The 16,167-nt window shown below is 55.6% G+C and overlaps 7 protein-coding genes across 7 annotated transcripts; 4 read left to right on the top strand and 3 right to left on the bottom strand.

Annotated features, from left to right (window-relative positions):
* Window positions 1–813: 813 nt before the first annotated feature.
* VDAG_09760 (cryptochrome-1) lies at window positions 814–2,861 on the top strand (the record flags this gene model as incomplete). Its single annotated transcript, XM_009654619.1, has 2 exons — window positions 814–946; window positions 1,036–2,861. 2 exons carry the CDS (start codon window positions 814–816, stop codon window positions 2,859–2,861), a joined length of 1,959 nt encoding a protein of 652 aa, XP_009652914.1.
* Window positions 2,862–3,930: 1,069 nt separating this feature from the next.
* VDAG_09759 (uncharacterized protein) lies at window positions 3,931–5,796 on the top strand (the record flags this gene model as incomplete). The annotated part of the gene is made up of 3 exons (XM_009654618.1): window positions 3,931–4,963; window positions 5,067–5,182; window positions 5,323–5,796. 3 exons carry the CDS (start codon window positions 3,931–3,933, stop codon window positions 5,794–5,796), a joined length of 1,623 nt encoding a protein of 540 aa, XP_009652913.1.
* Window positions 5,797–6,055: 259 nt separating this feature from the next.
* On the bottom strand, window positions 6,056–7,185 carry VDAG_09758 (uncharacterized protein; the record flags this gene model as incomplete). Its single annotated transcript, XM_009654617.1, has 2 exons — window positions 6,056–6,078; window positions 6,198–7,185. The coding sequence occupies 2 exons, from the start codon at window positions 7,183–7,185 to the stop codon at window positions 6,056–6,058; spliced, it is 1,011 nt and encodes a 336-aa protein (XP_009652912.1).
* A 744-nt stretch (window positions 7,186–7,929) lies between these two features.
* Window positions 7,930–8,866, top strand: VDAG_09757 (methyltransferase; the record flags this gene model as incomplete). The annotated part of the gene is made up of 2 exons (XM_009654616.1): window positions 7,930–8,739; window positions 8,807–8,866. The coding sequence occupies 2 exons, from the start codon at window positions 7,930–7,932 to the stop codon at window positions 8,864–8,866; spliced, it is 870 nt and encodes a 289-aa protein (XP_009652911.1).
* Window positions 8,867–8,947: 81 nt separating this feature from the next.
* On the bottom strand, window positions 8,948–9,872 carry VDAG_09756 (GMP synthase; the record flags this gene model as incomplete). The annotated part of the gene is made up of 2 exons (XM_009654615.1): window positions 8,948–9,483; window positions 9,542–9,872. 2 exons carry the CDS (start codon window positions 9,870–9,872, stop codon window positions 8,948–8,950), a joined length of 867 nt encoding a protein of 288 aa, XP_009652910.1.
* A 1,105-nt stretch (window positions 9,873–10,977) lies between these two features.
* VDAG_09755 (uncharacterized protein) lies at window positions 10,978–12,426 on the top strand (the record flags this gene model as incomplete). The annotated part of the gene is made up of 2 exons (XM_009654614.1): window positions 10,978–11,397; window positions 11,512–12,426. The coding sequence occupies 2 exons, from the start codon at window positions 10,978–10,980 to the stop codon at window positions 12,424–12,426; spliced, it is 1,335 nt and encodes a 444-aa protein (XP_009652909.1).
* A 453-nt stretch (window positions 12,427–12,879) lies between these two features.
* Window positions 12,880–15,641, bottom strand: VDAG_09754 (uncharacterized protein; the record flags this gene model as incomplete). Its single annotated transcript, XM_009654613.1, has 4 exons — window positions 12,880–13,358; window positions 13,546–13,636; window positions 13,689–15,338; window positions 15,483–15,641. 4 exons carry the CDS (start codon window positions 15,639–15,641, stop codon window positions 12,880–12,882), a joined length of 2,379 nt encoding a protein of 792 aa, XP_009652908.1.
* Window positions 15,642–16,167: the final 526 nt, after the last annotated feature.

The raw sequence follows: 16,167 nt of genomic DNA, 5'->3' as shown, positions 1-16,167 counted from the left end.
ACATTGGCTGAAGGCGGACACGTGGGGTTCGGATCCAGATGCGATCGGGAAATTCGGGCGTGGTGGGAGGACGTGGCAGTGTGGTGGTGAGTAAGTGAGTGAGTGGTCCAGAGACGCGTGACGCCAGCGAAGCGGTGCAGTTGCAGCAGCGCGCGCACGATGGAGACAACACACATGAAAAAAGGAAGCAAAACGAAGTGCTGGGCTGAAAGAAACAAGGGTCGACTGCATCTTGTATTGAAAAGAAAGTTCGGTAGGGGAGTGCTACATGACGCCCTGGCTCTCTTCGGTATGCTTGCTGCCTCTTTTGCTATGCAGATGCACGGTTCCGTCCCCCCGGCGGCCTGATCAGATTGGGGGAAGGCTTGGTGGGTGGGACTAGAAGGGGGTCAGACTCTTGATGTCATTGACTTTGCAGGCTCGCTGGGGGCACATGTTTGAGGAAGCGGGTGTGCGGCGCCGACGCTTTTCGGCTGCGAGGAGGTATGGCTAGGACTAGGAGGAGGGGTCTCCAATGGCATGAGCATACGTGGACGGGTTCTAGAGTTTACAGACAGAAATGCCGTGCGCGCGCGTTGTGTTTCTTCTGACACTGACGTACTCTGGCCGATCCAGATCACCCGTGGCAGCGCACGACAACGACTTCACGATCGAGACTGCAGTAGACTAGTACCGACATATACGAGATCAGACGAGCACGCCATCCTTTGCTGAACGCTTACCGTGGAGCGCCGAGAGTCATCGCAGCTGAATGAAAAAAACAGGCGAGACACACATCACGACACGGAGTTCGACTTAGCTGCCCGGTGAAGCATGGCGGGACCCCGAGTCATTTACTGGTTCCGCACCGACTTGCGGCTGCACGATTCACCTGCCCTTGACGGCGGCGCTGGAGCTCGAGCCGGCGGTGCTGTGGCCCTGTGTTTACATGGGATCCGCACTACGTGTACCGCGCGCGCGGCGGCCTGAACCGGTGGCAGTATCTGTAAGTCTGTCATCTGGCTGGTCGATGCCACTGTTCTGACCATGATCGAGCATCGGACTCATGTGTGCTCGCGGCTAATCAATGCAGACTGGACTGCCAAAATGACCTTTCGGCTTCGATCACCAAGCTGAATCCCAAGTCGAAGCTCTTTGTACTGCGCGAGGGTCCACAGACGCTGTTCCCCAAGCTTTTCAAAGCCTGGAAGGTAACGCACCTTGTTTTCGAGAAGGACACAGATTCGTACGGCCGTGAGAGGGATGGCGTCGTCGTGGCGGCGGCGCGGGAGGCCGGTGTCGAAGTCATCATGCGTAGCGGTAGGACGTTGTGGGACAGCGACGATATCGTCAGAGCGAACGGAGGCAAGCCGACGATGAGTATGTCACAGCTGCAGAAAGCCGGCTCTCGGGTCGGCGACATCCCGCGGCCCGTGGCGGCGCCCACGAAGCTGCCGGATCCGGGAGAGATGCCAGTCGACTTCGAGCAGGAAAGGCCGAACACCACGCCAGACTTTAATGCCGCGCAGAGGACTGCTGAGGCTGGAGACCAAGGATACGCGAGCATAGCCGGGCCCAATGGCGACTTTGGCATCGAAACAATGGAAGAACTTGGTTTCCCAAGCGCCACCACACCACACCGAGGGGGCGAGTCGAGAGCACTGGAGACTCTGAAAGAGGTCATGAAGGACGTTAAGTACGCGGCCACGTTCCGCAAGCCGCAGACAAGCCCTGCGGCGTTTGAGCCGCAGTCGACGACGCTCTTGTCTCCGCACATGCACTTCGGCTCACTGTCTGTCAGGGAGTTCTACTGGCAAGCTGTAGATGCAGTAAAGGCATTTGGCAAGGGGGCATCAGGTCCGCCGGAGAGCCTGACGGGCCAGCTGCTGTTCCGCGACATGTATTTTGCTGCACAGGCAGCGCTGGGTTACAAGTTTGAGCAGACCAGGGGCAATGCGTACTGTCGATTCATTCCTTGGCATCTGCCGAGCAAGGTGAACACAGAGACTGGACTCATCACGGGGGAGTATCATGTTGACTCTGAAGAGGCGGACCTGTGGTTCCGTCGGTGGAAGGCTGGACAGACGGGATTCCCGTGGATCGATGCTCTAATGCGACAGCTGGCGGAGGAGGGCTGGATCCACCATCTCGGCCGGCATTCGGTGGCGTGTTTCTTGACGCGGGGCGGATGCTACATTGACTGGGAGCGCGGTTGCGAGGTGTTTGAGGAATGGCTCATTGATCATGAGCCGGCGTGCAACGCAGGAAACTGGCAGTGGTTGAGCTGCGCAGCCTTCTTTTCCCAATACTTCCGATGTTACAGCCCAGTGTCGTTCGGGCAGAAGTGGGACAAGGAGGGACTCTTTGTGCGACGATGGGTGCCGGAGCTGAAGGACCTGGACGCTAAGTACATCTACGAGCCGTGGAAGGCGCCGAAGCCTGATCTTAAGAAAGCCGGAGTCAAGCTTGGCGGCAATGGCCTCGACGATAGGGAGGAGGGCACATATCCGAAGCCCATGTTTGACTTCAACGAGAGACGAACAGCGTGCTTGGCCGCAACGAAAAAGGCGTACGGGGTTGGACTGCACGGGGCGGACGATGAGGTGGCGGACGGGACTTGGAGGGACATGTTCGATGGCGTCGACGGTGAAATGATGGACGTGTTCGAGAGCGACGATGGCGAGCATGCCGACCATGGCCACGACCAGGAAAGTGAGCCGCCAAAGAAGAGGGCGAAAAAGGAAGCAGACAAGATCACGCCTACCAAGCATGCGGCGACGGAGGGCAGTGCCGAACAGCACGCGTCCAAGGGTGCCAAGGGTGCCAAGGGAGACAAAAAGCGCCAGACGTCCATCGCAGACCATGTTCGTCGGGCCAAGTAGCAGCAGATGGGCTGCTGGGCGTTGTTGTTGCAGTTGGATGATCCCATAGGCTTTGGTGATGCTTGTCTACATGGCATCCAAAGTTGTAGGAGGCTCCGTTCAAGCCAGTTTTGATAATTGCAGGCTTTCGTATGAGATCTTTGCACCGAGAAAAAGTCTTGAGTATTGGCACATTCGCAACAGAGTCGGCATACGATCGATTCCGTTCGTGGGCTTCGGTAGAAAGCAATCTGAGATGACGAGTGCGCTACATATATATCGACTATGTGCTCGAGCCACCCCGTTGAGGCGAGCTGGTGCGGGTGATTGATGCCATATGCTCCAGCCACGCCATGCGTCAAAGAAGTTGACTGCAGGCAGACGGATTCAGAAATCAACCAGTTGATTCGTCATGTTCGCAACTGGAAGGCGACAATGGAGAGGAGGGAAAGAAGAAGAGTGAAGACGCCGGAGCACGAGAGAAGGATAGCCATCTCACAATTGGTGCCTGAAGTCCAGCTGGTCCTGGCGCCAATCAAAAGTCTCCAGGCAGCTCTACCCCGACTGATTACGACCAATGGCAGACCGCGTGGCATCACGCCAGTTGAGGCAGCCAACGTTGTCCTTCAGCCTCCGTCGCAACTGCCAAAGCTCGAGCTGCAAGTGCAAGGTACGAAGCTTGTTCGTTGCGCCCTGCCTACGACACACGGCACTTCCTGCCTATCTTTGCGACATCAGGACACACCTGCCTGAGCGTATGAGGAAGCCGCGCTTGCTCTTTTGATCCTTAGATCCTTAGAGCAAGCCTTCTTGGCTGCCTTGACTCACCCGGCTGCCTCACTTTGGAAAGCCTAAGACTCCAGGCGACATCCCGTTCTGCCATCCCCAGGTTTCATACCCCTCTCTGCCGCTTCACCCACGCGGCCAAGCGGCTCGTTTGCCACTCATATTTAAAAGATGATTTCCTCGTCCCTTAAACTACCTCTCTAATAGTACCATCATTTCATCTTTTCACTTGACCCAACCTGCAAACGTGCATACAATCTGTCGCCAGCAGCAGCCCCCCCCCCCCCCGACCAAACCATTTACCATGGTCATTATCACCGTTCCACCCCCAGGGGACGACATTGTCGACGTCCTCCCCGAATCCAATGCTGTAGAGAACAGCACCGAGACACTGCCAGGCAATAGACAGCTCACGGTCAGCTTGCCCAGCCTTGATCATGACCACGGGTATAGCCGCCCTGGCTCGATCACCGTCGCCCACGGAAACACCAAAGATGCCTTGACCCTCACCCTCAATCGCACCATCCGCGTTCCCGACAACCAGGATATCAATGCACTACCGCCGTCCTGCGGTCAATTCCCGCTCTACCGCGTTCGCGACTATGCACGCAACCTCCCTGTCAACATGGTTCAGAAGGGCGGGCTTTTCTTCCCCATGTACCAGCGCGAGGCCATGTGGATTGCCTTTCACGCCAACCATCCTTTTGCCATCAAGATCTACGTTGGCGGTGTCAATGCCGTCTCGGGCTTCCCAATGACGGAAAACGATAAGACCCGCCAGAAGCGCGCTCGCATGTTGCGCGCCTCGAAACAGATCCAAGACTACATGGTTGTCCCTGGTCAACCCTGGCTCGATGGCATCGTCTCCGAGGACGGCAAGATTCGTCAGTTTGTCGCCCAGCCCAAGGGCTCCGGTTTTGCTGTCGAAGCCCAGGTGACCGGCGAGGAAAAGGTTGGCGGCATCCAGATCGAGATAATCCCCGTCAAGCGCAACACCCCTACCCAGTTCGACGTTCGCTACGAGGACCGCGAGCAAAGGGTCGTCACACGCACCTTCAAGCTAGCTGACCGCGGCATCACCGCCGAAAGCACGTGGGAAGACGTCAAAAAGGTCATCCGCGATGAGTTTGACATTGCGCTCGGCGACCAAGTCCTCTCCGACCACAACGACAGTGCCGCCTCGGCTGTTGGATCTCGCCACGCCTCCATCAGTTTCGACAACGACGTCAAGCTTGGCGATGTCTACTTCCCGCCCTACTTTTCAACTTTGTCTGTGAAGAATCGGCCACCTCCAGCGCGCCGTGATTTCCCTGTCGCCAGGACAGTCCCTTTCCAAAGTAGGTCACTAAAATCAATCTTTGCCCAACACTCAAGTCACAGCTGTGCTCTGATCCATTCTACTGGCTGGGTCTATCTTAAGAGACATGCCATTTCGCACAGTCGTCACTCGTTATGCTCAATTTCACTTATTCCTCCTTACTAACTGTTGCTCTCAGGTTTCAGTGCCGCTCCCGGTGTCGCTCACGCTTTCATGGCAGACATGCAGTATGACTTGGGTGAGAACTTGTCTTTTGGTGCTGATGAAGGCTCCACCATGGTTTCCGGAGGCGGGCCGCCACCGCCACCACCACCAGCTCCCATGAGCGTACTCAGAAGCGTGCGACACGGACCTGACCAGCCCAAACCTACGCCCCAGCCCAAGGCTGTGGTGAAGGAGATGGGAATCGCCGCGGGTGGCCTCATCACCCAGACCATTAACCCAGACGCCTATCCCGCCGACTCATGGGATTCTTCGGCATCCATCATGCTGAACTTGCAAATTCTCGATGTAGCGTCTTACTCTGCCGTCACCGGGTTACCAGCACCCTCGACTCCCGTCAATGGCGAAGAGTATGCCCGCCACGGCTATCCGTACTTTGAGATATGGAATGAAGAAAAGACTGGAGTCAAGGGCGACTTTGATGAAGTCAAGAGTGTGGCGCAGATGGAGAAAGAGCGCGCCCTCGCCGAGGGCAGGGACGTGCCGCCCGAGGAAAAGAGCGTACCTGTGCGGATTGTTAAGATTGGGGGTCAGCCCCGGTGCTTCAAGACAACCTTCCGCCCGCTCGAGGTGCTGACCAAGGAGCTGGAGGGGTTGGCGATTGGGCCTCACGACGACAGCGATCTGTGATGACGCTATATTTGATGAACTGCAATGACGATGGTATGACTTGGTAAAGCTTTCCGTGGACCGCTCGCGTGCTGGGTAGTCTTAGTATCAAACAAAATGGATGCTTGAGTGCTAAAGAGGCATGCTCGTCTTGAGATGCTGCATGATGCACTCTTGGGCTGGCGTTCCCGAAGCGGATATGAGGTTGATAGCCCATACTTCAGAAATTGAAAACCTCGGTCAAAAGAGCACCAGATCCACGCCTATCTCTCTGGCAAACTCATTCCATTTGGAGTCTCCACCCTCAGCCCAATACCTTTGCATGAATCTGAGAACGATGAGGCAGTTCCCCAGCCCGTGCGAGCCCATGGCCGTCATCCTGTCAGCGAGGAAGAGTCGTTGCTCGTTCGTCGCGGCCTCACACCCTGCTGCGAGCAAGGGCCAAAGAAGAGGGATATTCGCCTGGGAACGTTTGTCCATGGCGCGGAGGGAGCAGATCATGCGGTCGACCGTCGCCTGGACTTTGGGGTGATGCTTGGTGAGGGCGTGCACGCGGCGGTAGAGACTGAGAAAGGTCGCGTCTGCAAACAGAGCGTGTGTGCTGCGCAGTTCTGTCTGCGCCTGCACGGTTGTGGCCCGGACGGCCAGAAGGGCGCTGGATCGGACGTCTGCTAGACGCGTTTCCAGGGACGAGGGGGCATCGGCAGCTGACATGGATACGAGGGGACTGCTTGCCACCGGTTCGGTCAGCGGCCAGGCTGAAGGGGATGAGGGCTGCGCCGGCACAAGGAGGTCCATGTCGGACAGGTCGCAGACTTCGTTGAGGATCGAGACGAGATGGTACGAGAGGCCGGTGGATTCGTCGACGTGGCTCGAGGCGGGCATGCTCTGGAGAAGCAGGCTCCAGTCCAGTCCGTACGTCTCTTGCTGGAGCGTCAGGGGCTGCCCCGAGACTCTGTTCATCAGGAGCAGGTGGACGAGCCACCTGAGACTGAACGCCCACAGCGGGTTGGACCCGTGTCGCCGCCCGTCCTGCCGTACGATGAGGATGGCGCCGTCGAGGTGCTTGCGGTACGTTTCCGTGTCGCCGGCGCAGAGGCACGTCGTCGCCAGGAGGAGCGCTGTTGGGAGCAAGGCCACGCTTTCGCCGCCCTTGCCCATGGCGCTTCGCAGACCTGCCAGCGTCTCGACGGTCGCCTCTATGGAGGAGGTGCGCGAGGTCTCGTTGCCCGCGAGGCGGTAGTAGTGGCTGTAGCTTGCGGCGAGGAGGGCGCCGAGCATGTAGTCGTGCGTCTCCGCCACGGGGATGACGAACCCGAGGGTCGTGGCCGGCTGGAGGGGGAAGTAAATGTTGACCGTGTGGGCGATGAAGTGATCAAAGTGGAAGCGGTGCCGACCGGTGCGCAGCATGGGGAACGCCGCCGGTCGGTACGTCAATAGGCTTGACGTTGAAGCCGCTGCCGCCGGTGAGGCTCGCTGCGTCCTGCTTTGGACGTCCATGGGCGGCGCTTCTGCGAGGATGATGGGTTCAGGAGCCGTGAACAGCTTCCTGACTATGCTCAGATCGTACGTGCAGAGCCTGGGGAATTTGGAGCATCGCGAGCACACTGGCTTCTTCTCATCACACTACCAGCAGGGTTAGCTGGCATTCATAGTGTCTTGTTGCTCCTTGGGCAGCTTTCTGGAGGATTACTTTTGTCTTCTTTCTGCGACATTCCGTACAACCTGTGCGGCGTCTTCGTGAGAGATCCATGATTCATCGTGGATTGACGGCAGCACTACCTTTTCCTCCTGAAGTTACGAACAAGGCGAATGTCCATGTCGTCAAATCACTGGCCCTTTGAAGGTCGACGTGTAATGAAGGAGGGCCAGTGGCATCTGAGTGACCCTGGTGCTCCTGTCAAGATTTGCTACATCAGGTGACTCTTCAAAGTGAAGGACTTTCTTAGGTACGTGAAACCAACCCCACAGGTCGTGCCGTCGGTGCTTTAGCGGGTGAAGCGGCCTTCAGCACCGTATCACGGGCCGGTCACGCCCCTCCACGTCATCAATCACTCAAGATGGCCTTCTATTCATACCAGCAAACTGACCGGCGCTCTAGCTTCGAATAACCATGCACATCTTTCGATATTCGTCTTTAAATTGCAGTCCGGAATGTCAACCAACTACACGCAAGGCTACTCGAAAGCCACGACCAGCAGCCATGCCGCGCGGACAATCCACTCAGATGCTGCCTTTGTGCTGCCCTTCATTGATCTTGCGGACAGAATCCTTGATGTAGGATGCGGCCCCGGCACCATAACAACAGGTTTCGCGACCATCGTGCCACAGGGCGAGGTCGTCGGCATTGACTTATCGGACGAAGTCCTTGCGACGGCAAGGTCGTCTGTTCCGGCGGGCTTGAGTAACATCTCCTTCCAGAGGGCCAATCTTCTCGAGGGACTGCCGTTTCTCGACGGCCATTTCAGCGTCGTGTTCAGCTCCCAGGTGTTTCCCCATCTGGCGACTGCCGAAATGAGGACAGCGGCGTTGAAAGAGATGCGGCGTGTGACCAGGCCCGGGGGGCTGGTCGCCACGCGCGAAGTGGCCGAGATGCATTTCTACCCGCGCGCCGGCGGCCTCAATGAGCTTCTCACCGGCAACATGAACAAGGTGTTGCGGGCGGGACAGGAGGATGGGTGGTTTCCCGGCGGCGAGATGCCGGCGCTGTTTCGTCAGCTTGGATTCACGCCCGACGAAATCAAAGTGGGCGCCGGCACGACGGTGCACTCGGGAGAAGAGGGGAGGCGCGCCTTTGGGGCCGGTTATGGCGCACGCTTGAGCCGGGGCGACCCCTACTACGAGAGCTGGAAGCGAGCCGGCATCTCGGATGAGGAGATTGACCGGACAGTTGAGGCGCTCAATGTGTGGACGGAGGATCCGGATGCTTGGTGCGTCGTGCTTCAGGCCGAGGTCTGGGGCAGGGTACGGCATTGACGAAGAGAAAGTGTTTCTTGGGCCTCAGTCGATGTACATTGGCGGTTATTAACAGTGGAAAGTGGTGGTGCACGTCTTGACTGTCACCATCTTGGTCTCAGAGGTGGTTGCTTAGATGTCATTATTCATTATTCAAAAACCTGATGGAATACTGCTGGGCTTTTCTGGCCCTCTTATGGACCTCTTCTCGAATGCACTAGTTTCCGTAGTCCATGCCGTCATCGTCAAAGTGAAAGAGTCGCAGGATGGCCGCGGCGATAGCATCGCCATCGTGCTCAAGATGGCCCGTTTCCGCAGCACGGTCCGCATGATCCAGGTCTTGGATGGATCCCATGTCCACCCTCATCTGAATCTGGCGCTTGACCATATGGTCGTCAAAGGCAAGATGCGCCTGCGACGTGAACAGGCGGTTGGGGATATAGAGGCCCTGGACAGCTGTATGACGGGAGGAGCCCCAGACCGTGATCTGTGAGTCCTCTGGCAGGAGGCCCCTGGCTGACTCCACGGTAGGCGGCGACATGACCTGGTCTTGGTGCATCTGGTGCAGGTGAATTTCGTCGTCGTGCACGCGGAAGAGACGTTTGCCCGTCTTGGTGAGGTCAATTTTGCAGTGGCCGAGCTCCCAGTCGCCTGAGGGCGCGGGACCAACCTCGGCGCCTAATAGGCGAGCGAGGAGTTGATGACCGAAGCAGACACCAGTGAAGTGAAAATCGGGCCGCTTTGTCCATAGTTCTGCGACAAGGTTTCAATATTCGAAGCTCATGCTGTGTGGAAAGAGATGTTTTCTTACCCTTTAACAGAGAGAGGAGGTCGAGGATCCACTGGTTGCCGCCATGTGCGTCGTACACACTGCCAGTGATGAGGAGCCCGTCGAATCTCGCCATGTCATCAAAGGTGGGCAAGATGCCACCCTTTTCTGTCACGACATGCTGATAATCGACCTCAATTCCGAGTGGAGGGTGGTGCGCCTGACCAGCTTTGAACATGTGGTGGAAAAGAATCTCGCCGAAAGAACCGCGCGATTCAATTGTGTCGGCGTGAGGCTCGTCAGTCTCCAGGACCATGAGCTTTACAACATCCTTGCTGGGCGTCTCGTGACTAGGCTTGTAGGTGAGAACCATGCTGGGCCTGATGGTACAACTGAGCAAGCTATCTTGACAAACGATTGACACGAGGTGATACTGATGAAGTGAACTTAGTAGGTTCCGATGCTGGCGGGACTGGCTTTATTGACTTTCGCAAGCTACCTAAGTATACTCTTATACCGCAACCAGTTCAAGGCCAGGTGACGCGTTCATAACGAGGGTGCACGAAACATCAGAAGTTCATCTAGAGCGCCAAGGCGAAAAACTGTCTTCGTCATGGGCGATGGATGTCTCTCCCCTTCCTCTACGTCTGTGTCCTTCGCCTCTGGAAGAGTTCTCGTTGACGTCACGACGGGCCTGTTCCTGCAGCGGGTTTCTTAGAGTCGTCTTCCATACACCCATTGACAGGTCCCTGTCCCACTTTATTCCTCGTTTTCATAACCTAATGCTCCGGTTCCTTAGCCGTAGGACCATTGCTAGGAATCTCGGCGAGAGGTTTAGGCTGGGGCCAATGACGATGGTGGGGTGATGTGGCGGGTCTTCATGTTTCTGGGCATTCTTAGGCGTCTTTTTTGAGCCTGAAGCCGTAGAAGAGCGCTGCAGGGCTGACGAATTCAGGGTCAGACTGCGTTGACCAAGCCTGTGCCAGGCGTTGAAATCAAGAGAATGGCTCTTGCACGACGCCCTAAAGCCCTTGGCATTCTCAGCACTCCCAGCGCCTTAGGGCAAACCTTCCCCAAAACCTCTCGGCCGCCTGAGAGATCGTGGACAGAGGCCTCAGTGTGAGGCACGCTTCGTGCTCAATGCTCTTGTTTCTTTATTCATCCAAATCCGACCATCTTTGTCCGAGATCATCGTCGACCGACTCACCAACAGAGGGACAAGGCCAAACCAGATGCTAGAGACAAGGCCAAACCAGATGCTAGAGACAAGGCCAAACCAGATGCTAGAGACAAGGCGGCTGCCCCGAGGCAACCATATTGACAAACTGATGGTGCGGCTCTATAAAAGGCGACCCTGTTACTGCTCACTCTCGATTCCTGCTGGTATCAGCAAAATTCGATATTTCACCACAAGGCAATCAAGCAAGAAGACCACATTCTTCCTCATTCTTCAGAAAAGAAGCAGAAGCATCACCAAAATGAACTTTTCGGGCGGCAACATCGAAAACACCAATTCTGGATGGAACTTCGACGGACTTCCAGACGACGTGCAGTCGATCGCATCGACGAACGAGTCCTTCGCCCCCAACCATCCTGGAGGCTGGTCGCGCAGCAGGAACGTAGTTCCAAGCCCGGCGCTTGGCAGTTCTCGCAGCATGATACCCTCCGACAGCTCTGGAAGCCATCGTGATGGATATCGCGCGTTGAGCCCCCATCTGTCGAGCAATGTCAGCTCGAATCCGGGTAACAATCACCCCGGCATGCCCTCATTCGCACATTGGAACATCAGGTCCGGATCTCATGCTGGGGCACTTGGGCTACCGATACGGGACTCCAGTAGGGCGAGCTCAGTCTCATCCTTCCCCCAGGATCATATCCAGGATTTTGCTACTACCCAGGTAAGTGACGAAGATAACTATACCATTTTCGATGACGATGGAAGTCGACCCTTCGAATATGCTTCTATGCAACCTGGGACTGCTCACAGCCTAGGTAACCGATCACATGGGCAGGCGCCATTCTGGATCTACGACAATGACGGCGACGACGATGATTCCGACATAACCGAGATCGATCATGCACCGAGGTACCAGGATGCTTACTCTCGTGGCGGGCAAGTTGACCATCCTCTTTCGGTGGCTCAAGCTTCCCTTAGCAATGTTGGAAGCCGCAACAGCAGCAACACGCATTCTGAACCCCCCCGCAACCGCGTTGCTAATCCTACAGCCATCGACGCTGTCAGCAACGATGAAGGTAATGGTGGTATCAATGAGAGAAACGAAGGTCAGTCGGCCGCTTTTTGGCCAGATCTGCGACCTCTCCTCACCGATGAAGCTGCCATCCGGAACCTTCACCTTCAGTGTCCCATCTGCTATGATGCATCGGATGACATGCGTGTTCTGAGCTGCGGACACATCCTCTGCAAAGACTGCCTGTACCGCGTCCTCAAAAATCGAGACGGCGCACGTGGCAACCCCCGAGGCCGCAGTCGTGAATGTCCCTTCTGCAGGATCCAACTTGGCAAGAAGCGAGGCTGTCATCCCAACTGTCCGCAGGACAAGTCATGGACGATCGGTCTCCGCGTGCCTGCATCGATGGCTGAACTGGATCATTTCCCCCTGACAATTGCCGAAGGTGGCGGCAAGCCGTTGTCTTGCACTGACTGCCGCGAGGGCCGCGTAATGAACGCTTTCAAGCGACTCTGCCAGGAGCTGCTCAACGACAAGCATGCACGAGTGGCCATCTCTGATGGAAGCCAGGCTGCCAATGTTGCCCCAGATACCCACACAGCAGTGCCTGAAATGCAGACGATGTGTGATGCTGTCATGGACGTGCTCTGCAGCCCTGAATTCTGCAGCAAGTACGCTGGAGTACAGGCCCCTGTCATGCGCAAACGTGCCACAGCGGAGTTCATCAAACGCCGCTAACTTTGTGTTTTCCGCCGTCTAGCATGACTGTATGGACGCTGCTCATATGCTGCTGGTTCAGGTAGGGTAGGTACATGGAAATTAGATACAGAATGTTGTTCTGTTGCGGCTACGAAAAGATAGATCGATTAGCGCCCGCTGATTCTTATTGTTGTAATCCGTAGTGCTCTCAGTGCCAGTCAATCCGAGGGAGTGTAGATGAATCAAATCGATCAATCGGAATTCCATTGTGCATAAGTTGACCTGATTGATAGACTGGTCTTGTGGGCGTTGCCCAAATCTCAATTTCGGAGCACTAGACCACGTTGGCATGCACACATATTGACCTTAAATTACCTATTTAAACACTCTCTACAGTCTGATCGAAGATGGGAGTAGCAGGAAGACTTTCTACCAAGTATCACGGGTTCATATCCAGTTCTTCCACAACTGGTAGTCTTGCGAGAAGACTGGCTAGTTGAACATTAAGTTGTTTAAAGGTAGTGTATCCAGTTCTCCCGAGTCAGCCAGCTCCCCGTTCATGACACCAGGAATGAATGCTTCGCCTTTGAGTTTGAAAACAACATCATCAGTGTCTTCAGGAGCACCATCCGGTATTACTACTGTAGCAATCAAAGGTCGGCTGTGATAGTATAAGATGATGACCACATCTCCCTGCTGAGTCGAGGCTGGCACAAGACCCATAAGGGCTCGGTTCGACGTTGTCATCAGCCGGCGTAACCTGGTGCGTGCTTCCATGGCTCGGTGAGCTTCCGCAATCTTGTGGTACGAGTGCTCATCGGAGCGATTGAGCCTAGCGAGTTGGGATTGCGGGACAGACTGGAAGGCAAAGTAGGATGAGAGTGGCTTGCCGGCGATGGGGAGTTCACGGTTGGCTTGGATGAAGTCCCAGTTCCTCTTGTAGAGGAAGCTGTCATCACGGTGCAAAGTCTCTGAAGCGGAAATGTCAGCAACGAGAATGTATATCTGTCATCATAGATCATTGACTGACCAGGAAAAGAGTCGAGCAAACAGCTGAAACTCGCTGGTGCCTCCTTGCCATGCGTGCCTGTTCCCCCGACAAGTGTAGACCATATTTGGTCAGGAACCGACTGTTGATTCGACCCCGATCCAGCGTACCTGGAAGAAGAATGGGAATTTTGCCCTTCTTGAGCCGTCTTCCAATCTGGGGAAAAGCGTGGCGCGACAAAACCCCCTTTGAACAGAGGACCTGGGACTAAGTAAGACATATCCGATTCATTCAGGGCCCCAAGGCCATCGACAGTGTCGATGACCCAGCCTGGGCAGATCATGTTATCACCCTCAAACTTCGGTGCCATTTTCGTCTCGAATTCGAACGACTCGAAATCACTTGGTTTGTACTTTGGACGAGAAGGTTGGGCATGCCATTTTCCTTCGATGCGCCCGATTTTGGACTTGACATGAAAACGCGGACACCATGACGGCACAGTCCTTCCTTCATCCGGTGCAGAGCTCCCACCATCGATCAAGGAGAATATATCCAGTGAATGGTCGGCTTTGATGCAAGCTTTGGCGTATTGGAGATAAATATCCGTAGCGCAGAGACGGGCAAACTCCGCGTTGTTCTGTAGTGGAAGCTTCTCGAGGGCAGGCAGTGCGAGGAGCCCCAGCACTCTGTCCTTATCGAAGCCACAATGAGCATCCGCAGCAAGGGTGAGCGATTGGTGGATGGGGGAGCCTGGGAAGTTGTTCATGAGAGGCATCCGGACGCCCGTCGCCGTAAGCATTGGATGAGATGAGTGGCTCTGGACATCCATGACCCCGGGTTGAAGCATGAGCAACAGCTTATCGGTGTGCGGTATCTCCTTACGGTTGCCGAACATGGCGAGTTCGGCAATGGCGGCGACGTGTTCGAAAGAAGGCTCGCGTTTCGTAGATCGGCCACTCGCTGCCAGTGCTCGCTGCATAGAGTCGCGTACCGCATCGGCCATCATGGATAGCAGCAGCGCTCCGTCCCGGACATAGCGCCACTGCGTAACGATATCTCCACAGAGAATGGGCGCGCTGCCGTGTGCCATTGCCAGTTCCTGAATGATCCACAGTCGCCGCCAGTACGGGCGGTCGAAGAAGTCGTAGAGCGAAATCATGGCGTAATCGGTATCCCCCTGTCGCGCTGCTTTCCGCATGTCTTCTTGTGCCCCTTCCACCCACGCGCGGGCCGCTTTCTTTAGCTCTATTTCTGCCTGAAATCTGTGGGAATGCGCAATTGTAGGCTCGGCATGATCAAGAGCCTCGTAGTATTCTGTGCGATAGTTGACGCCAATGTCTTGGAGGTATTCAAGAACCCATGGCGTGTCCTCGTCGTGATGATATCCGCCGCCGGCATGGATGATGATGTTGCCTGCTTGACGGTATATGACCGACATGAGAGGGAGCTGCCTCGCCTGGTCTTTTAGTCCAGCCTCGGTCTCGTATTGCTGATTGATGCACAAAGCATCGTTCCATAACCAGATGCCTTCTTTGAATGGCGCCATCTCGCGGAACGCCAACAAAGCAGCCCATAGATTGTAACGCACTCTGACCCGCTTGCCGTCCAGAATGACTTCGTGGACATCGCCGTCGGTGTAAGTTCCCGCGTCGTCGTCTTCGTCGGTCACAGCGGGCTTGTATGTGGGGTCCAATCGTTTTTTCTCGTTTTCTTCCATCTCCTTTCGAGCAGCCTCATTCCTCTCCTTTTCTGTGAATTCCCAGTCCTCTTTCTTGCCCCAAGAGTAAGACATAGCAACATAGTTACCCCAGGTGAACCTGTTGTGCACCTTCGGCTCTCCGTCCGGGATCTCACTGAGGGGGACCAACGTGGTGTCCTGCTTGGCTGTGCCCAGTTTGGGTTTCAACTTGGTGATGAAACGACTCATTCTTCCTTGATGCTCCGCCACGTGTGTTTGTTGGCCCTGCGGACGTGGCATTGAGCATCTTGCAATGCCAAAAATCTCCTGTGGTCGATCCAAATTCATCTCCTCATCAAAGCGCACAGAAGGCCTTCCAGTTGGGATCGGACTCTCACCGAAGACCAGTTGCGACGCATCCAGACTCACCACTCGCATCCTCAGGACAATCTTGCTTTCGGTAGGATGGTCGTCTCCAATCCGCGGTTGGATTTGGATGAGCCGGATTGCGAGGGGCTCATCATCGACATCAGGGAGAGCGTATTTCGACGCGTAGTCGGGATAAGAGAATTCGCCGTCGTCGGACATTCTGAGAAGCTATTTCCTTGCAACTAAAGGATTTGGTATCGATGCACAAGAGCGTGAGCACTGGTCCATGGCGCTTGGCGGAATATATGCACCTTTGTCGAGAGCGATTTGTGATCTTGCGTGCATTTCAGCTGAAATCAGGACCGCTAAATAGTACCTGAACGAGGTACGAGACAAGACTTCAGGGCCTTTCATGCACTACTGAAACCAGTAGCCTTGCAAAGGAGACACTCGACCAATTCCACTGGCAGAAAAGACAGGGTCGAAGAGCGTGGCGTGTTCAGCCGCACAACGCGCCGCTTATCTCGCTCGCCCACAATAGACCCCTGCAAACAACAACGGTTCCCAGGCCATCATGAGGCGTAAAGAGCGGCAGAGGAGTCCGGAGATCAGGGGTGTTTTCCAGCTTGGTGGCCTCGTACATATCCCACATCCCCGCTCCGTCCCGAGGCACCGCAACTTTGATAGGTACTTCGAGGCTGGTACAACGACCATTCGCGGGAAAAAGGAGCCTTACATATATCAT

Source organism: Verticillium dahliae, genomic scaffold (genome assembly GCF_000150675.1).
Source record: "Verticillium dahliae VdLs.17 supercont1.27 genomic scaffold, whole genome shotgun sequence".
Taxonomy (NCBI): Eukaryota; Fungi; Ascomycota; class Sordariomycetes; order Glomerellales; family Plectosphaerellaceae; genus Verticillium; species Verticillium dahliae.
The sequence above is the reverse complement of the archived record's forward strand: the minus strand, read 5'-3'. Positions and strand labels throughout refer to the sequence as shown.